Consider the following 22,317-nt stretch of genomic DNA (forward strand, 5'->3'; position numbering starts at 1 on the left):
GAGAAAACACAGTGAAAAAGCTCGTGGGTTGAGATAAGGACAAGGAGATCACTCAGCAATTACCATCATGGGCAAAACAGACTCGGCTTAGGGAAAATCAGTTTAATTTATTACCAATCAAAACCGAGTAAGGTAATGAGAAATAAAACCAAATCTTAAAGCACCTTCCGCCCACCCCTCCCTTCTTCCCAGACTCAACTTCACTCCTGATTTTCTCTACCTCCTCCCCCCAAGCAGCACAGGGGGATGGAGAATGGGTTCAGTTCATCACGTGCTCTGTCTGCCGCTCCTTCCTCCTCAGGGGAGGACTCCTCACACTCTTGCCCTGCTCCAGCATGGGTCCCTTCCACGGGTGCAGCCCTTCAGGAGCAGACTGCTCCAGCGTGGGTCCCCCACAGGGTCCCCAGCCCTGACAGCAAACCTGCTCCAGCCTGGGCTCCTCTCTCCATGGGTCTGCAGGTCCTGCCAGGAGCCTGCTCCAGCGTGGGCTTCCCACGGGGTCACAGCCTTCTCCAGGTGCATCCCCCTGCTCTGGCGTGGGCTCCTCCCCGGGTGCAGGTGGGTCTCTGCTCCCCTGTGGGCCTCCATGGGTGCAGGGGCACAGCTGCCTCGCCATGGGCTGCACCACGGGTGCTGGGGAATCTCTGCTCTGGCACCTGGAGCACCTCCTCCCCTCCTTCTGCACTGACCTGGGTGTCTGCAGAGTTGTTCCTCTCACATGTTTTCACTCCTCACTCCATCTGCAGTTTGTGTCCTGGTGTTTTGGGGTTGTTTTGGTTTTGGGGTTTTTTTTCCCCCTTCTTAACTGTGTTATCCCAGAGGTGCTACCACTGTCACTGGCCTTGGCCAGCAGTGCGTCCATCTTGGAGCCGGCTGGCGTTGGCTCTATCAGACATAGGGGAAGCTTCCAGTAGCTTCTCACAGAAGCCACCCCTGTAGCTCCCCCCACTACCAAAACCCTGCTACACAAACCCAATACATTAGCGTATTCTGAAAAGGCCTTCTTGTGTTGCTACAACACATTTCCCAGTGAGTTTTCTCTCAATGAGGGCTCATCTCCAATAAGAAAGTGTGTTCTTTAGGATTTAGAGGAGCTATAACAATAAAGTAATAAAACCCCATGATTTGCTCTTTGAGGATCAGAGGCCTTGGGCTCCCTCTTAAAAAAGGTAGGAATATAGAGCCTTGGTTTGAGGAGATATACTCCCAGAGTTATTGGATCTTGTAAGGCCAGAACCACCATCATTGCTAATATACATCTTCTAGACATACTTAAAAAAAGAAAAAAAAAAATGCATTGGAGGAGGCTGATTAAAAAGAAAAATCTGCATTTTTTTGCTTTCTTCTCTCCAGTAAACATATATAGAATCATAGAATCATTTAGGTTGGAAAAGACCTTTAAGATCATCCAGTCCAACCATTAACCTAACATTACCAAGTCCACCACTAAACCAATTAAGGGGAGAGTAGCAATTTCATGTTTCCTGGCTTGATGGCTGGATTATTTATAATGAAAGTAAAAATTAGGAATCATTAAGATTGGAAAGGACCTCTAAGATCATCAGTCCAATCATCAACCCAACACCACCATGCCCACTAAACCATGTCCCAAAGTGCCATGTCTACCCGTTTTTTGAACACTTCCAGGGATGGTGACTCCACCACCTCTCTGGGCAGCCTGTTCCAATGCTTGACTACCCTTTCTGTGAAGAAATTCTTCCTAATATCCAACCTAAACCTCCCCTGATACAGCTTGAGGCCATTTCCTTTTGTCCTATCGCTAGCTACTTGGGAGAAGAGACCAACACCAACCTCACTACAACCTCTTTTCAGGTAGTTGTAAAGAGTGATAAGGATGTGTGTGTCTGTGTATGCATATGTCTTTCCTGTACAGTCCACAGAATTTTTTCCTATAGCCCATGGTATAAATGCCAAAAGGCACCACATGGAACAATTCAGAGACTCACTTAGTTTCTGTGTAGACTTCCATAGTACTATACAGTTCTTGGGCAACTGCACTGCTAGATTCAAGTGCTTGGCAATGCTTCCTATTTAACTGGTGTTTATTCTTTGCATTCCTTGCAAATAAACTTATTTTCTAAGAGATAAATATGCAACCAGGCTTGGAAAATCCCATTTGTAAACATGCTGTAGAATTCATGAATGGAAGCGTGCCTAAGAAATCACATGAGCCTCCTTCAAGGTGTAATCCATAACACCTGGATTCAAAAGAGAGCACATCTTAATCACACAGACACATGAAGAACTATTTTGTATTCAAAGATGATGTGTATTAGTATTTTGCATTAAAAAATAAAGCGCTAGAACCTTTTATACTTTACAGGGAGAATAAATTCATCAGATATGACTGAATAAAAAGTATTTGCAAATTCAACTAAGACAACAATCTTTTGTGAAGCAAACCCATTTACCTCTGATTTTTTTTAATTTAGAACTTAAATGACATTCAATTTACCTCTGTCAAGCAACTTCTTACCTCAGGTCCTGGAGGACCCAACGGTCCATGGGATCCAGGATCTCCAATTTTCCCCTTAAAAAAATCCAAGCAGTTAGATTTTTGATGATAATTTTTTTTTTAACAAGAGATTTTTATGAAGATTTTAAAAACATTTATCAAAAAGAAAGCCAACAAAAGTGTTGAGATGACTTTTCCACTAAATAGGAAATTTTATAACTGCCTCTCTTTGGATTCAATTAAGACTAATTCTTCTTCATATCTCTTTGAAGTCACAACAAAAAATGTAAATTAGCTTTAGACAAATAAAATTGGGAGTTTTGGGATGGTCCAAATAGTCAAATATAAAAACCTTGAAATATATAGCTGTTTGCACAATAAAAGCTACATATTATTTAAAAGGCCAGGGAGTAACTGTGATGGATATAGTTTTACATACTTACCTATATAGTTTAAGTATCCACTCATGGCCAAAGAAATGACAGTTTTGTGATTAATAATAGTAAAATTAGGTCCTGTCTACATGTTATAGTGACTCCGTTACATACAAACACCAACACACCTAAAATCTGACCAAAATACTTATCTAAATTATATCTGTTATTCCACATTTTTAAAAGTTTGCTGCTGCTGCTGCCATAACTAGGTGTTCCTTGAGCAAAATTAAAGCCCGACGTGGAAAATCTGTTTTTTAATTTTTAACATAAATGATTTTATTGTAAATGTATTCTACAAAGTTAAACATTTTATTACTTGCAGGACCGAGGTCTCATATCTTAACATAAGTCAAGAAGTTGGTCACATTCAGTTTGTGCTTAAAATCCACAACTGTTCAGGAATGGGCTAATCCACATGCTTATCTTTAAGTGAAAATGCTTATATCTTTAAAGGCAAAAAATCTGAGTCTTCCCATCTAAGCTTAAGCAAATTTGTATAAGGTTTTTGGAGGATTAGTGTTTATATTATAAATTCTCTGGGACAAAGAAAGTATTTTTTATGAAGTTTGAGGGCCTATGACATTCATGAGGTCTAAGCAGGTTTATCAGATAGTGGCTTGATTGCACATAAGAAAATTGAGACTGGAGTGATTAATTCTTCAACAGCATTAAGTATTGGCAGCTTTTAATTATATACCAAAAACAGGCAGATAGTAGTGCTAAAAACAGGTGATGAAAAAGCCAAGTAACCCTGTGCAATGCCTTTTCTGCCTCAGCATTTACAAACCCAGCAGAAGTGGCAGCACTGCATGGATGCCTTTAAAATTGCTAAAAATCAGTAAATACTGGAATTCACAACTACTCCCATCCCTATGAGAAATGACTGGCCATTATTAATGGGATTTCCCACACTCTCTCCAAATCCAGCTAGCCCAAATGGTCGTCTTGGCAGCTCCCAAAGCTCTCAGTGGATTTGTTTCAAACGTTACCAACATGTCTATTCCTCCACTAAGTGACTGTCAAAGAACACCTAATATCCTAAGCACTCCCGTGTTAAAATCTGACACATATACTGATCTCTGTAATAAATCTCACAAGTTAGGATCTGACTTAGTCACTAACCAGTCGCTAGAAATAAAAGCGGCTTAGACCTTATTCTTTGTGCATTTTGAACTAGGTAGCTTCTAGAGGACTACATGCAGTGTGAACATAAGATACAAAGAAGTATCAAATATAACAACATATAGTGACATATTGAGAACAAAAAATGATGTGTAAACTTACTGGGGGTCCTGGCTTTCCTCTGATCCCTGGGGGTCCTGGTAAACCAAGAGCACCCTGAAAAAAGAAAGCTATTAAATACACATGAAAATGTATTGTTGTGTTATGTTGGAAGCAACAAGATTGCTACACTTTGCCACCTGAAACAGGCTTCGAAACAATTCAGCAGGATGAGAAATGTCTTCTAACATTCAACTTTCATCAAAAGAGTTCTCACAGGATGTGCTATTTCACTGACTTCTGATGTACTAGCCAAATAGGAAAGAACATACCTATTTATCTCAGTTTCACGATATGAAGGAGCATGCCAGACCATGTGCTGCTGCTAACCACAGCTGGTCCAGGTGAGCTGCAGATGAACCTCAAGGTTCAAGGGAAAAATATCTTTTACAACAGTTTCTTAACAGGTTTCAGATCATACCATAATTCTTCTCTTGTTTGATGCATCTCCGAACACACGGCAGCCAGAATTCTGCCCATGCCCTTTACTTGTCTTTGTTCACTACTTTCCATAACTAAGTTTTAAGTAGCACAGCATTTCTTAATAATATAGTAATTCAGTGGTATTCAGTAACTTTACTACTACATTCTACTTTTATGCAACTGACTTCTTGCATTTTAAGAGACTCAGAAGCCTGACGAAGTTGCTGAAATAGGACAATTTTGTAAAACAATGTAATTATGAATTACCTTGTCTCCTGGGTAACCCTGGTCTCCTGGCTCTCCTGCAAGGCCACGTTCACCCTAAACAACATAGTATTTTATACAGACATATGTATATGGCTTAAAATGGGGTAGTTATCAGAATTAGAGAATGAGAAAGATTAATTCAATATTTAGTATTTAAAATTACACAGATCTTTGAATGACAATGCAAGATGTTGCACTGAAGCACCCCCTCCAGGAAACCCAATAGATGCAGCCCTGGATATTGTTATGCCCAGTAGTAAGTGCTCTGTCCAGCAGTAAGTTTGTCTAAAGTACCAGACAGTGAGACTGAAGTAATTTTAAAAAATAAAAGTCAGAAGAGAAAAGAAATCAAAAGGAAAAAGGGAAGGCTTTGTCAACTACATAACTCTGCTCAAGATTTAATGAAAGGAGTCTGAAAGAACTATGTATCTCTAAGATAATGGAAATATTTAAATCACCTTATCACCTTTCATTCCAGGCTGTCCCACACTTCCTCGGAAACCCTATTAAAGTGAAGAAAACAAAACCCTAGTGTTTGTCTATAATTTGGAAAGCAGCATAGGCACTGGGCTGTGGGATCGTTTAGCACTATACCGTGGGCCCTGGAATTCCTGATGGTCCGCTTGGTCCTGCTGGCCCAATGCCTCCCTACGAGACAGCAAGTAAGGTGACTGCAGTAAACATTTGATGAAATGGAGTAACTTAAAGACTGGTAACAGAATGTGACATTTTCTGTACTACAGAGAGAAAACAAAATCTTTTTCAGGCTAATTTCTTGGGGAAAAAAGTATCCATATTATAAGTCCCAACTGTATAGTTCCCAACCACATCAGCAGAAACACAAGAAACCAAAATTCCCTCTTTTCCTGTAGATTAGGTATTCAAGAGAAGATAGCAGTGCATTAGGCAATGGAGAATAAGGAAGCTTTCTTCTGCACTGCAGTTGCACGTTCTGTGGCTATTCCCTCTGTCCTTAGGGTTACATGACATGACTACTCTGTAAGCATTGAATTTAGAATCATAGAATCGTTTAGGTTGGAAAAGACCTTTAAGATCATCCAGTCCAACCATTAACCTACACTACCAAGTCCACTCTAAACCAATCAAGGGTAGACTAGACTAAACCATGTCCCCAAGTGCCACATCTACCCATTTCTTGAACGCCTCCAGGGATGGTGACTCCACCACCTCTCTGGTTCCTGTTCCAATTCTTGACCACCCTTTCCGTAAAGAAATTTTTCCTAATTTCCAACCTAAACCTCCCCTGGCGCAGCTTAAGCCCATTTCCTCTCATCCTATCGCTAACTACATGGGAGAAGAGACCAACACCCACCTCACTACACCCTCCTTTCAGGTAGTTGTAGAGAGCGATAAGGTCTCCCCTCAGCCTCCTCTTCTCTAGGCTAAACAACCCCAGTTCCCTCAGCTGCTCCTCATAAGGCCTGTTCTCTAGACCCTTCACCAGCCTTGTTGCCCTTCTCTGAACACGCTCCAGCACCTTAATTTGGCTTAAAGGAATTATCCTACCATGTTTAGTGCCATAAAAAGTGACTTTTAGTAGGATTTCTCATCTCTCAGTGAATTCTACAAGTTAAAAAAACACAAGAGATGAGATACTTACAAAATACCAAGTGTGCAAACTTAACCTAAGTTCTGATGGGCATGCTAACTTTTTCTGTTCCCATCTACCTTCAAAGCCCTTACTACATCTCTCCTTTCTGGGATTTAAATGGACAGTTTTATTACAAAAAAGAAAAAATGAACCAGAAATGAAAAAAAATTAAGACTCTTAAAAGATCGACACAGCAACAGCAATAATATTAATAAAAGATGGCAACATAAACATAAGAAATGATTTAGCAATAGCTAAAGGTATATTAAAGAGGGAAAAGTCTATCTACTTTCTGCCTATTCTATCTCTGGGGAAAAAAAAAAAGGCAGCATTATACCTCTGTGGCTATGCAAGAATCTAGCAACAAATACGAATACAGAAATCTTTTGCCACTTGCCGAGAGTGACATGGAAAAAATGAGATGGACACCTACTGATTTCCAGTTCAGCACACATTCACTATTCTCTGGAGACTCTTTCAGCAATGTTAGCAAAACCATTCTTCTGCAGCCATCATCAGACTCATGGCTCACTGAAGAAAAAGGAAGACTGGGGACTTCGCATCTCATGGGTGCTTGGTAAATCTCCCAGGAAAATTGCCACTCTATATTGCTTTAGCTTTCCATGACTGCTTAAATGATATATTCTGTCATGTTAGCTGATGCCAAGATAAATTATTTACATTGCTGCCTCTTACTTGGGCTATATATTCTAGTTCAGCAAGGCATTTCTGTATTAATGATACTGTATGTTGAAATACATACTTACGGTAACAATAGTATTGGTTGAAAAATCCCAGAGGGATGCTGAGCTAGGAAATTTAGCTGACAAAAGCAGTGGGAAGAAGTTCCAAAAGAGCTTTACAAAATCAGGTTGATTAAACTCCTGTCACAGCCTCCAGAGCTACTGGATGAATTAACAGCAAAGAACTGGAACTACACAAAAATAAAACTGAAAAATTATCTCACTGATAAGAAAAGGGTTGAATTAGTAAGTCTGTTAGTTTTTTAAATAGTCTTCCACCTACAACAGCCTTGCTATGTGTTAATGCATGCTTATCAGTTTGGTTAAAACTTGCTGATAGAAAACAAAAATTACTTCATCTACATAAAGCATACCTTTTCCACCATTTCTATGCGACAAGTGAAACTAAAACCAAATTGCTTTTACCTGTCAAAAAGATAAGATACCCGAAAAGGAAAACTAATGCTTCCTAGTATTAGGGTTGTTTTTTTTTTTTTTAAACAACAACAAAAAAAAATGTAAAAAGAAAAGCTAGCTCTGACAACCGTAGTCGTAAATTTTCTGAAGGCCTTCATCTTATTAAAACTCATGACCTTGCAAATCTTGACAGACTGCTCAGCCAGCCAAAACTCTGCACTTGGCAACAGCATTGTATATTGAAAAAATCATGGAAGGATGGAATTCTTGGACTCAGCCTACTGATGCTGCTCACTTTGCCGTTGTTCTCATGAACAAACACAAAAATATAATTAGCTCTTGACACTGCATACAGCTAGACTGGACAAGCTACTTGAATTTATGCTCTTGGTTTCTGAAAGAATAACATATTTAATCTCATGTTCAATATTGCATCTTGTAATAGTATAATGTGGTATAATTGACTAAGTGTTTTAGAACAAACATTGAGGTGTCTCAGTTTTGGATGACCACTAGCATCTGCCTGAATAAGGGCCATGCGAAAACAGAGACCAGGGTGCACAAACCCTTTTGGAGAGCAGGTGTCATCAAGGAACAGGGCTGCACCACACAGGCTGTACTTGGGGATGCTGGGGTCACCTGAAATTCCCCTGGGGTCTTGGTGAAATTCTGCTATGGTTTAAAGAGTGCAACGGTCCCTTGTAAAGAAACTCTGGAACAAAGCACAGCTTTTCCAGTTATCTTACTGGAGTAACTAGTATGATGTAATGCAGAGACACAGAGGAGTGCATAATAGTAATTTTAGTGATGATGTCTATACACCGTGTTAGTACCCACAACAGACTCATGCCACTAGATACTGAAGTCCTCTCTAGCCATCTTGCAACCTTATTTCCAAACCACAATTAGATTTGCTGATGCTTTGGAACCTTCCAAAGGGTGTTCAGAAATCTGGAGGAAACATTGCTGGGCCGTTTTCCTCAACTGCAAAATCTTACTGTACCAGTAAGGTCTTATCAACCACGGAGCGTTAACTGTCCCTGAGCAGCAATGCTAATGTGTCTTGGCTAAATAAAAGAAGACACCTTTAAAAACACCCTAATATATCCCTAAGATCTATTAAGCTGTCAGAAGGATGTACAATGACCCTGCCTTTACGGAGCTGCATTTCTACATCATAAGCGCTTGTCCATACATATTTTTGTTCACACATTTGTCATCCAAAGTACTAAACTCTATTAAGACCAGAAGCTCATTTGCAATATTATTTCTGCCTCCAAAAATGTCATTGTTTTTCAGCATATGTACATATACCTCAGCTACACACACACACACGCAAGTGTAAGGATCAGAGGAGCTCTCTGCTCCGTAAAAGACCCCTAATTCCTTGCAGTCAAATGGAGCTGCAGCAGATGATGTAAAGTTTCCAACAGTTCTGGGGATCAGACTCTTAATCCAACAAAAGATGTGAATATCAGTGCACTCTCTGTAAAAGTCCTGTTCCAGATTGTCACGTTGTGAAACTAAGAACTATACACAGGAAGAATCAGCTTAGTAATTGCACATAATGAAGACAGAAATGTTAGTTTCTAGGCATTACTTTCTTGTCTTTAACTTTGAATACAAATTATGTAGAGCATATGGGCACATAATTAATGCTCTTACACAGCTGGAACTGTGCAAAAGAGTCCCACATATAAACGAGAGATGGCAGGCCACTCAAATGGAGTTCACAGGAAAAACAGTTATTGACTTCATGCTGGTCAAAAGCTAAATACGCCGTAAATTTTTTTTTCCCAAGAAATAGCTCTCACTATGATTATATTTTAGCTATGTACAAGTAGCAAAGGCTTTGGACTGGTGATTGAAAATAATTTCTGTATTTCACAAAAATTTATTGACACTCAATCTCTCTGTGTAAGTGACTGCAACTCAGCAACATGGCAAATAGAGCTTTGACCATGCAAACATTTATGCACATGAATTCAAGGAAGGGCTAAACTGCTGACTAAGCTTTAGTCAAAATAATCACTATCTTTTTAGAAGTGATATATAGGCTTTTTTAAAAACCTTAGATACATGTGTACAATTGTCAAAGTCCTTGAGATAAAATTCCAAAGATGGTCATGTAACAAAGAAAAGCAAACTATAATTCAAAGCAAATTCTCAAGAGTGCAACCTCTAGTCTCATGAGCTGTTCAACTGGCTCAAATATGTAAACTGACAAGAACACAATGAGTCATGTTTGCATGATGAAGGCTGGAAGCCACAGAGGTTCCTTGACCAAGCTTGTGTGTCTTCACTATAGCAATGCCATAACAATCCCAATCAGGCAGCAAGGGGCGACTTACAGGAATATTTTTTGTTCTGAACATATCATTAAAAAAATGATAATAATGGAACTCAACTGTCATACTTCAAAGGAAAAGTTAGATGACCATCAGTCTAAACTAACAAACTTATCAAGAATGTTTCAGATCTCCAGATATATAAAAAAAAAAAACCAAAACAAACCAAACCCAAAAAAACCAACACACCCACTGGAGACAATCATGGCTTTCTTAATTCAAGTGTAAACATGCTATTTTCTCCCACATGTTACGAACTATGAACATGGCTGGGTAGCCAGCCTTGATTCAGCCAACATCAAGAATCAAATCCAGGTCCTCTCTCAGTAAACACATGAATTACTTAAAACAAGGGAATAAGACTACAATGTATGTAAGTATCAGTCTCTCCCACCTCCTGTAGGACTTATTCATGCCACAGAGTTTCTTTGGCGTAACTGTATTTATACAACTACAGCTTGCAAGTCCATAATGAGCATCACAACCTTATTCTAAAAACATTAAAAAAATTTGAATATGATACTGTATACAAGATAAAGTAATTTTGGTTAGAAATTAATTCTGCTTACAATTTGGTAGCCATATATGGAATGAATGAGGGCTATGGATGTTAAAATGTTTAAAAGTAATGCACTTCTTCAAAAAGTAATGCTGGCTTTAGGGGTATAAACTAGCAAACTTGGTTATTTCAAATAAAAAACCCAGACACACCAGATCAGAAATAAGCATACAGCAGTTTTGTAGAGTGATTTTAATTAAAATCATGGTTAACGAAAACAAAATCTGTTTAAATCCCTGGATTCTTATATTTGTTTTTATTATTTCACAAACATACAAGACAAATATTCTAATGAAGCCATACCAGAGTAAGTAATAAAAGTGTACTCACTCTTAGTCCTGGAAATCCAGGAGGACCAACACCACCAACAATTCCCTTCAAAGAAAATTAATTTTAGATTATCTGAATTTTACCATTTTAAAAAGTTCCCAATGATAAGATAAATAAAAGTGATCTGCAAAGCGAGTAAGTTGGGATTTTTATAGAGAGTTTCTGAAGAATGACAGCTTATCACTGCATAGATGAACATGCTTATTAAAATCCCTGATTGTGGAATTAGATCTTTAGATTTTTTTATTTTATAATTATTTTAATAATTTTATTTTTTATAATTAGATATTTGCATCATGAAATCATTCCTGCATTACCACGGAATATGAGATTTGTTACCATGATATTTAAAGTGGGAAGAAGAAAAAGGAATTTTTGGGGGGGCGGAAAAAACCACCATGAGAATTTATTACAATTCCTTTGAAAGATAAATAGAACACCAGCTCAGTTCATAGGAAGACCTTTGCAAATTAAAGGCAACACTCTCTTTATGAAAAAATATTTCTTGATACAAACTATAGTATTTGTATTTTATGTAGAAGTAACAAGTTCAACGGTACTCTACTACCGCCTCTGTTGCACTCAACTTTAACTCAGAGGCTAAAATTCCGAACACCGCGGAAAACAGTTGCCAAGTCTCTTTGCCCTGTGTGAAAGCGGTGTTGTAGCCCTCCAGGTCTTCGCAGGCTGCCCCGACACCTTGGAATTGCTACTCAATGGATGTCATACACACAGGGTTCACTGCAGCCCATCGGCACCCACAGCGAAGGGGAATTTAGAAAGCAAATCTGAGCCCGTTCTGAAGCTGTCTAGCAGGCCACGGCTGCTGGGCATGGCACAGAGGACACCTTCATGCTCTCCTCCCTCCTCTGGTGCCTATGCACCTCCTCCAACCTGCTCCAAACTAACTGCAGGAGAAGTTGAATGCTCTATGAACATCCTCCAAGGAGACTGACATTCTCAGAGAAGTGAGAGGGTGTTGTGGAAATGAAGGATGGCGTTACTCTGTTAAGCAGAAGAAACTAGGCATGGAGACAAATGTCATTAGTGTCAAGTCAGCACATGGGAAGAAATGTCTTCCCTTCAAGTTCCTGCCACCACAGGCCTCCCAGGCAGCCCCTGCTCTCCACAGCCAGCTCACGAACAGGCACTGTAAATATCCCATTAGCATTGCAGCCCCCTGCAGCTGCAGCTCTGGCCCCTTGCCTGAACATGCCCTGCAGGGTGAGTTTTGGGGGAGGAAGGGAGAGGGGCTGCTGCCTGTCTGAGAAGGCAGCAAGATCAGCAGCTGTCTTGGCAGATTAGAAGGAACTTGTTTGCAAATGCTTGCGTTAAAACAGGCTGCTTTGTAAAGTGCAAGTCTGTAATTTCAGATCCAGGCCTTCTGAGCTTGTTTCTATTAAAGTACTGTTGTTCTGCAGATCTTGTGGAAAGACAATATCTGCTTTGTCAGGAATGGAGGGAGACTTGGGAGTACCAGGAGGGGAAGGAAGAACTAACCTTTTTATATCATTTGCAAAGCAGCTGGTGAAACTCACAACCCCTCAGAGGGCTTTCAAGATGAAAAGCACCATACTGACATCACCTGACATTCCCACAAGGGGAACTTTGCCTCAGGGACCAGAAATGCAAAATAATTTTTTCCTATGTTCCAAAATGCTGACACCAAATGTCAGTAATACACCAGCAAAATTCATATAAGCTTTTCTAAAATAAGTTTCTAAGACTGATGTCAGGAAAGGGCAGGCCTTCAAAAAGGAGACCATCTCTGCCCAGCTGCTGACTGGTGCATACCATAAAAACATTTAGACACAAACTGACAGCAGTTTCCAAAGGGGCATCCAATAATAAAAGCAGATTCAAATCAGCTGCTCTTTTGCCCAGCACTTAATGCTGTTCCCTTGTCTGGCCCAAAGCCCTTCCACTGGTTTCTCATATCAAAGGAAACCTGAGTTTGGAGTCTGCAGCCAGAGTTTCCCTACAAATACAGCAAGACAGCAAAGCTCCTTTGAGGGCAGCCAGTGAAGTGATGTGAGTGTGCCACAGTTTGAATACCATACCGCGAGAACACTTTGGCCTGCACACGCTGCCAAGGACAAAGCTGTTATCATACTGATTATAATGCACTAAAAGACATACTAGCATAATTACATTCAGTAACAGTTCAAAGGATGAAATCAATTATCAAATGCATAAGCATACGAAAGCTAGGATTTTGGCATGCATACAGAATCCCATTTTCTTAAGGTGATCTTAGAATAATGGTTTAAATAAACAACGCAAAGTCATTGAAGACAAAACATTCATCAGTAATGCAATGAGGACAGCAAGACATCTGATTCTGAAGGTAGTCAACACATGCAGCAGTGGAAACTGTGCTCTCTTAGCTGCTTTTTAGTTCTTTTCTCTCTCTTTTTTATACCACTGCTTATTACAGTACTACCCTAGCAATTTCCACGGAAAAGTAACAGTCCAAAATTTTCCTGTGGACTTCAAGACATTGCTTTTGAGGCAAAAGTCTCCCTTCCATTTGGGAGGCGAGTTAATATTGAGTGTTACAGATTTTACCATGTTAATCAACACACAATTTGATACTTACAGGATTCCCATCTGGACCAGGGGGGCCTCTATTTCCAAAGTCACCTGGAAAACCCTAAAGCAGAAGAGACAATGCTTGTTCTTTATTACCTAAGACACGAAGGGTGGTCTGAACACTGAATTCCTATAGGTATGAGAAATTAGGACATCAGCAAGTGGATTCAGGGAGAGAGATGGAGGAATGGGAGAAGCAGAAAGTTTCAGCTGCACAGTTAAAATGAATAGAATAGTGGTATTTGTTTGTCTCCTAAAATCACAACCAAAAAAAGAGGTAACTATACACAATGTAAGAATAGGGCAAAATCAGATGAATGAATGTTTTAAGAGCAATATTAAACAAGTATTACTTGAATTGTTTGCTTGGAGTCTCTATTCTTATTTAGTATTTTTATTTCAAATATTTTTTCCTGTTACCTACAGCATTCACTAAAACATCTGTCTTACGTTCTCTCCTTGCTCTTCCTCAGATATTAATGGTTGCAGTCTCAGTGTGACACATGTTCATTAGAAATCAAATTTTTTGTCTTTCTGGCACAACACCGTCCTTACCAATGTGAACACTTGCCTTAGTCTGCATCTAGAGACTGAAACAATAACTCGAACAAGACATGGAAAAGCCTCATTCATTTTATCAGCGTTTTGACTTCAGAGACTAGATTATCAGGACAGGGGAGAAACCCGACTGGCCAAGTCAAGCATCGAAGCTTGAAACAGAATTTCCATTTCTTGCTTGAGAAGCAAAATGAAATGGAAATCCACCACTTTACTGGCTCTAACCTTTCTTGTTTCCTCTCAGGATTTCACACATTGTTTTGCTTCTTTCTCATGTTGCCCACTGCAGAAGCACATGAGTTGCTGGGGAAAAGCGGTTTGGTTCTTGTTTGGGGTTTTTTTGGCTGTTTTTTTTCTTAAATTAATTTTTATCAGTGTACTATTGCCAGGCAGATCTCACTATTTCTCTGGAAGAGCCACATAAAGCTAATAGCAAACTCATGCTATTAGTTTGAAGCAGCACCATGAAATGTTTTCATAATTCCTATCACTGTATAAAGTTACGAGAAAGGATGGAACACAGATCTACAAAGAAGTCAACATCCTTCCTAATTACATTGTAAGGCCCAAGGCAGAGCCTATCACAAAATCTGCAAAATACCAAGCTGGAAAGGGATTCTGCCTGGAAAAAATCCAAGCTAAGACACTCACAGGAAAGCAACTTTTCTGGGAACTGAAAAATCTCACGCAATATTAAAGCACTGAGCTGAGAGATGCATTGACCTCAAGAAAGAGCATTACTATTGCATCTCCATGGGGAAAAGGAACAAATTCCATCCTTACAATAATTTTTACATGAAATAATCTTATTTGTCTTTTAAATGTTTGAATGTCTTTTTATCCCTCCCTGTGTATCAGGAACAGTACTTTGAGGCATTAACCTTTCACCTCTGTAAGGCTGTGTTCAAACCTGCTGCAGGTCAAAGGTACAATTAATTTGGCCTTTTTAATCTGCCTTGTTTGGAGGACATCCACATAGCTGTCCAGCTCAGGACTTAGTATGGCAGTGTCTTTCCTTAATGGAATGGGCAATATGCATCTTCATACAATAATATATGAACAGCAGTCAGGAAGAGGATATAAAACTGCAGCAAGGAGGTGGAAAAATCATACCATAAACCAAAATAGTTTAAGTACTGCTTAAGACATACTTGGCTTTAGTAATAACTTAAACCAAAACTCTACAAAAGTTAAGGCAACTTTTTATGTGTGTATATATATGCATACACACTGCTAGAACAATATGCTGAAACAACTTAATAGGCTCTTAATTCCCATCATTATGCATAACACTGCGATTTAATCTGAGACATGCTTAACATTCCCCGTACCATCTTTTGCATTTGTTTCTGTTGGAGTTTTTTTCTGCATTCTCCTGCAAATTCAGGAAAGCAAAAGATAGGAATGCCTCTCACAACAATGAAATTTTTACTCAGGATCTGATCACAGAACTCACAAATAAAAATCTATAGCCATAACTGTAAGATCTGTATCGTTACTGTCTTATTTAAACAGTAGAGGTTCATAGGTTAATGGTCAATAAAGCAGATTTCATTGATTCTCAATCTGTACACCACTGGCCAAACTTTTGCACAACTCTGAAAATCTACTGTAAAATTTCACACATGCAAAATGGGTATTTGATGGTGCCTATGTTGTTAAAACCTACCAGCTGATAGGATGTAGACAAAGATAATTTACTACCCTTTCCTTAATATCATCCTATTTTGGTTGTACTGCCTACCATTGGTAGATGTTGGGAGCGGCAGAATTGCCATAACACATATGAATATAAATTTTTTTTAAAAACAGACAAATGAGGCATCAAAAGCTAAATGGAGGATGCAATGGGACAGTTTTACCAGCCACCAGATCATAGATGCAGGTCACAGATGATGGCTTATATACAGCAGGAACCCAGCATAGCATGAGTTACAAAAGGGACAGGTTACCCACAGTCATCATAACCCCATTCTCAACAGCACATGTATTCTAACTGATGCTGATAAAATTATCTTAGTAAGTAGAAAAATTAAAGGAAAATACAACATAGGAGAACAGTCAGAAAAGCCTAAAATTGGACATAATATAACAATACTACTGTGCAACAAGTGTTTTATTGTATCAGTATTATAATTTAACATTACTATGAAGCATACAAAGGACTACTATTCATAATTTTAATATAAAAGAGAACCTAACTGTTCTTACAGTTACAATTGACTTGATTAATAAATTCTTGGTATAACTTACAAGGTCTATTCTGTCACATTGACCGCTGGTTGTAACTAATCCCATATAGAAGAAAGCTACGTAAAAACATTCCCCCAAATGTGGCCAAACTATGTATGTAAAAGCACTATGCATCATACTCACAGGACAGACAAAGCATTAAAAATACTGCAGAACTAGCTAAATTTTATATTAGAAGCATACAATGGAAAGAAATTGAATACATATGCTTTTACTATGAAATATTTTCCTTAAAGCATATTGTATGCAAAACTAATCCAAAATTAAAACAAATCCTCACTCTGTAATCTTCACATTAAAGATGCAGATCATTGAATATTTTGTCCCATTTCAAATATGCCAGAGATATTACAAATATGAATAACTACTCAATAAACCTGCTAAGTAGTAGCATTTTAAATTGTAAGTGTACAATCCCTTGTACGATCCACTTTTCTTATACTTTTATATTACTTTCCAAAAATGACATCATATTTAGGATCTGTTTTCTTTCAGAAGGATCTCTGAGTCAGGCAGTATTTTTTCCCAAGTATTATTATTGACAGAAGTTTTGTCCAAAGAAATAAGTTGCATCCTAGAATGCAAGGCGAGGAGCCTGACTTCAGGCACTATGCAATTCCCATGCCAAATTTCCTTTAGTAATAGTGCCCTCCCTCAAAGCACTGTCATTATTAACTCCATTACACTGTGTTGAAAGATGTTATCACAGCTATCATAGTCCGGGGTTAAAATAACATGCATTCTCTAAGCTCATGATCCAGCAAAGAACTTCAAGATAGGTTCCCATGTGATTGCTCTCCTGGTTTGGTCCCTATATTAGTAGCCTTTAGTCAAATAAGTACTTTATAGATCATAGAAAGGATGTGGAAGGAACCTTGGGATTGAGGAAATGATGACATTACAGAGGAATCAGTACTGAATGAAGGCAATCACAGACATTGTGCAGAGGTGCTTTTGGTGCTCTGTCACCTATGTGAAACCTCTCTGAATTGATTTATATAAATAAAAGTCCTTATCAGAGCATAGCCTGGCACTGATAAAAGTTGTGCTCTTATTGTAAATGAAAAATAACTGCTTACCACAGCATGCACAGCACCAGCTGCTATGGATTGAAACAAACTGCTACACTGGGAATCACAAGCCCCACTGAAATCTGCCACTGAGAATGAGACTGTAATGCAAGCCATGTTTTCAGAGTACCCTGCTGTCACCTCCTCTTCCTCTTCCACACTGAGCACAAGCCTTGGCTTTCCATCCAGGTTCTCCTCCTTCTTAAATGCTGCTCATGCCTCACTAGCACGACACGCTGCCAATTACTGCTACTGCAAGGTACTGACGGCACAGACCCCTTCTTGCCCAACACTCAGATGCACCAAGTAGCATTTGATTCAAATTATAAGCAAACTACAATATGGTCAGCAAGTACAGAAGCACCCTGTCCTGCTAGCTGAATAATGAGAAAACAGATTCTTTGATTTTATACCTTAATAATTTGACAGCTGCAGTCAAAGAGCAGTCTATCAACTTAATGATACTTTTCTCTGCATGCCTTTCTTTACGTCAAAAGGAGCTCTATTGAAGGCTAGTGCCTTTTTTGGCTGGTGTTAGATCACACAGAAAACAAAACATAATTAAACAGAATCCTCCACAACTTTCACAGCATACCTCAAGGGCTAAACGATGGTAATTGCACTACCACTGCTGAACAAGCTTGTCCGACGTGCTAGATGAAAGTCATCTGAACTGCTGAGTACAACTGAGTGCACAACTGGAGAATGCTATCGCAGTTTCCAATCTCAAACCACAAGCAAGTTAAAATTGGAAACTCCTGGATAGCTTCAAAGACCTAAAATAACAAGGTTGCAGCAGAAAACAAAACACTTGGCATTGAAGATATACCACAGAAAATATGTAAACCTTGATAATGTATACTTGACAGATTTGTGTTTATTCTCAACTGTAGAAATATATGTTAAGTAGAGGACAGCTTTAAATTACCATAGTCCAGAAATATCAGACATTAGAAGCAGCTGATTTGCATTCAAACCAACACCAGAATCAGACTTACAAAACTTGCATCATATCTGTACCTTGTGCTAACACTAATTTTACAGAATATATTCATGTGTTTCTGTCATCTTTTAACCCTCAGGCAGCTGATACCAGTAACCAGCCACAGGGCTCATCATGTTAAGTCTTCCTCACTTCAGAACATCTAGTAGTTACAACCTGCACAGAATTCGCAATACTGCAAAGTACTAACTGGAAACAATAGAAAGTCATCTATGGGAAAAATAAAACTAACATTTTTCAGCTGAGGAAAGTTACTGAGTGAATTACAGGTGCATTTACATTGGCAGCAGAAATTGTAACAAGTGTTAGAAGCTTTACCTGTCTCCCTTTAGGACCTCTTTTTCCCTGGAAACCTGGGATGCCCTGAGAAAGAAATAACCCATCATAAGTAGGTTTTCTTTTCTTCAGTAGCTTAAATTCAAGTAATTAAACCTGCATTTGATTGGAAAGGACAATGTGAGAAGCAGCACCATTTTAAAAAAAAAAAAAAAAAAAAAGAGAGAGATCTGAGCAAAGAAGGCAGAAACACAAGTCTTCCTTGTCTTTACTGTGGCCACATCAGAACAACTATGAAGAAGGGTCATATCTTGCTTCCATCAAAGTACGTGGCCAGACATCCTTTGTGCTCAATAGAAGCAAGAAAAAGCTCAAGCACAGAGTGACGGAGATTAAGATTTCCATGATTGGTTTTATTGCAAAGATCATCTGACAACTGATAAATATTAATTACTGACTGAACAAAATTGCTTCAATGAAAAATACTCATTATGGACCTTGGTGGTAAGTAAAAAATACCCCTAATCCTTGCAGCTCTAGATTGAATTCAAATAATAATTTGCAGCTGCTCCCCATTTAACTTCAGCACCAGTGCATTCCATTGATTCAACTAATTATGTATGACCTATTTATTTAATTTCCTCCACATCAGTTTTCCTGTTAGACAAAGACTTAAATGAATGGTTATACCTTGTACTTGTTTTCCCCATTCTAACATACATTGCATTACCACCCAATCATTAATACTTCATGAATGTTCCATTAAACCTACCCTTTCTCCTTCAGGTCCTGGTTGTCCTGCCACACCTGGAGGTCCAATGAAACCCTAAAAACATAAGAACAATTGTTGATTACAAGGCTGCTTCCCACTAACACTGCTTGTCCCTCGGTATTGGCCAGCTGTGGGTTCAAGACCCAGGGATTAAATTCAGGCTCATTTGAAATTACCAGTGAAGCTCAATCAACTTAAATGTGACTAGGATTTATTCTCCAACCAACATAAAAACCAACTTTGTATTATAACAGCACAGAATCAACTAATAAAGAAGTACTAAGAAAGCGTTCCAATAAGATAAAGTTGCATCAGAGACCTTATTTATTAGAATAAATGAAATATGAAAAAGCTGCTGAAGTTGACCTTATTCATGAAATACATCAGAAAAGGTGTTCTCATCTTTAATAACACTCTGTGATCACTGATATATGCAAGAGTCCTAGAAAGTTTACCTTGTCATAAGCAGAATGTTTTCCTTAAAGTTCAGTCACAATGCTTTTCTCTCCCACCTTCCCCTCAAAGTCAGAAATAGATCCTCTCATATAATCAGTTGTATGAACACAGAAACATGCTGTTGACTCAGCAGAAATGATAGCACAATTTACAAAAAATAGGAGTATAGATGGATCCTGCACTACCAGATTCAAACTGAGATTGGAACAAAAATATTATTAGTTACTAAAAAAGAATCCCTTGCTTTCATCTCTCTCTCTCCATGGGTTTTGGGTTGCCTTTTTTTTTTAATTACGAAAGATAGTGCCCATCTTATCATCCACCCCTAATGAGATTAAGGAAAACAAAGGCACAGCTTTTTTCTACAGTTTCTTAAAACAGCTGAGAAGCAGAGTACAGTTTGATTGCAAGAATGTTCTACACTTAAACCTCTATAGATACTTCGTATCATGTTGCTATACACCTCCATGGCACTATAGTATGTCTCAACAGCGCTGTGTTATCATTTTTATTGGAAGGTGCTTGTAGAATTCATATATAGGACTTAACCTTGAGACCTGACAGGTGTTTTTCCCTAAAATTATTTGTACATTGGCCATTTTTAGCTTTCTGTAAACAGAGAAGTAGTAACTTTTCAGGAAATGACTGAGATCACTTAATGTCTTGTTGGTTGAGAAGAGACAAAATTCATTGAGAATTTGAGCAAAAATAAACTGAAGAAATGTAAAAGATACAATCCCTGAGAGCGCAATATCTGTTGGCACTTGATCCTGACAAATTAATTTTTTCCATCTCTGTAATGAAAACTCAAAAAAACCCACCCCAAAAACCCAGACATATGCTTAAGAAGCTGCTGCAGGTAAAGGCTTTTAGAAACTACATTAACAAAACAGGACAAAAGCAAATCTAGCAATACAATAAGATTATTTTAATAGATGCTTGAGAAGACAGCACACTGCTCAGCAACCTTTACAGCATGAGCTGAGGGCCTGAAAACACCTAGCAAAAGGCTCCTTCAAATCCTAGCTGCAACTTCCAACATACAAGTTTCTGGAAATCCAGGTCTACTGCCTGATGGTGAGAGTCCGTCTGAAAAAATACTTATACAAGCATGCGTAGGCATGCACAGGTGCCTATTAAAAAAAAAAACCAAAATACAAACGAAAACCAAACCAACCCACCCAGAAAAAAGCCAACCTGTTTTACCTCCAAGAATAACCGAAAGCGAACCTTGAATCAGCAGAGCATTAAGAACCTTTAGTCCCTGGGATATACATGACTACAGCTGAACTATTCTAAAATCTCAAGACCACTTTTATGGTTTTATGTGACAGGACGGTTTCCCTTTATCAACTTCTCTAGCTGTTTACAGATCGCAAATGCCAGATATGTCTCCCTTCTTGACAGCTTCCATTATGGAAATAATGCTTCAGGCAGGAAAGATCGCTCCTCTTCACTCCCAGCTCTCACACATCCACATTCAGTATTGCTTTCCTCCTCTTGCCTGTGTGCATTGCAAGTCAGAGGAAGGGCAACAATGTAAGACTGCTCTATGCTGCTCACCATAGGCTCACCACAGAAAAAAAAAAAAATTAAATCCTTACATGTATTTTGAAAGAAACACTACATTTTCTCTTTTGCAGGTTCCGTAAAGACAGAGTGGTTCAGCAGGCATACAATTGGCACAGCTGAATGAAACTCCTCATCCCCTTTCTTACGTATGGATAAAAATAGACATGCATGCCAAAATGCTTAAAATGTTTACTTACTCTTACACCTTTAGGACCTGGGTTACCTTCTGGTCCAGCTAAGCCCTATTACAAAAAGACATGAGTTTTACTTCATTTTAAACAACCAGATATGCTCTATTTAAAAGAACTGTAACGGTATTTTTTAACTGCGAACTGGCAATACATTCTTAAAATGATTAGGATTGAAGAGTGTCATCAAGCAGCCCCCTGGGACCATGTTCAGAAAGATCTCCCATTAATTCATAGGTGAAACTTAGACAATGACTGAAACTTCCTTTACATTAAAATTATTTCTTCTGGGAGGAAAGTTTTTTCCAGATCCAGTGATCTGGCATTACAGTGACATAATTTCACAGGATTTTTCATAAGCTTTTGTATTTAGACACATTTCCAATTATTTTCAAGCTAATGTCAGAATAGCGTATGTAGTCCAAATGCTCTAAACATGTTATGTGATTCAACACAAACACGTTATCATCCATTACTATATAAAATATTGTAAAGGAATTTTAAAATATATAGCCATTACAAATAAAATAATGATGTATTGGTCAAATTCACCCTTTAAGCTGACACAAAAGTGTAAAGCCAATTGTTGGATTTGGCTCATATATCTTTATATGGGGAAAATAATGAATATTTCTGCTTTATGCCTTATTTGTATTACTGGACTGAGGTATCTGTTAGCTTATA

The 22,317-nt window shown here is 38.6% G+C and overlaps 1 protein-coding gene across 1 annotated transcript in view; it reads right to left on the reverse strand.

Annotated features, from left to right (window-relative positions):
* COL24A1 (collagen type XXIV alpha 1 chain) overlaps nucleotides 1-22,317 on the reverse strand; it is a 171,227-nt gene that overhangs the window by 88,505 nt on the left and 60,405 nt on the right. Inside the window, exons 12-21 of the mRNA XM_075711229.1 lie at nucleotides 21,643-21,687; nucleotides 19,418-19,471; nucleotides 18,688-18,732; nucleotides 13,493-13,546; nucleotides 10,894-10,938; nucleotides 5,479-5,532; nucleotides 5,343-5,387; nucleotides 4,885-4,938; nucleotides 4,198-4,251; nucleotides 2,498-2,551 (exon numbers count right to left, since the gene is read on the reverse strand). Of these exons, the coding sequence (XP_075567344.1) occupies nucleotides 2,498-2,551; nucleotides 4,198-4,251; nucleotides 4,885-4,938; nucleotides 5,343-5,387; nucleotides 5,479-5,532; nucleotides 10,894-10,938; nucleotides 13,493-13,546; nucleotides 18,688-18,732; nucleotides 19,418-19,471; nucleotides 21,643-21,687 (504 nt within the window). The remainder of the gene's footprint in view (nucleotides 1-2,497; nucleotides 2,552-4,197; nucleotides 4,252-4,884; nucleotides 4,939-5,342; nucleotides 5,388-5,478; nucleotides 5,533-10,893; nucleotides 10,939-13,492; nucleotides 13,547-18,687; nucleotides 18,733-19,417; nucleotides 19,472-21,642; nucleotides 21,688-22,317) is intronic.

Source organism: Pelecanus crispus, chromosome 5, assembly GCF_030463565.1.
Source record: "Pelecanus crispus isolate bPelCri1 chromosome 5, bPelCri1.pri, whole genome shotgun sequence".
NCBI lineage: Eukaryota > Metazoa > Chordata > Aves > Pelecaniformes > Pelecanidae > Pelecanus > Pelecanus crispus.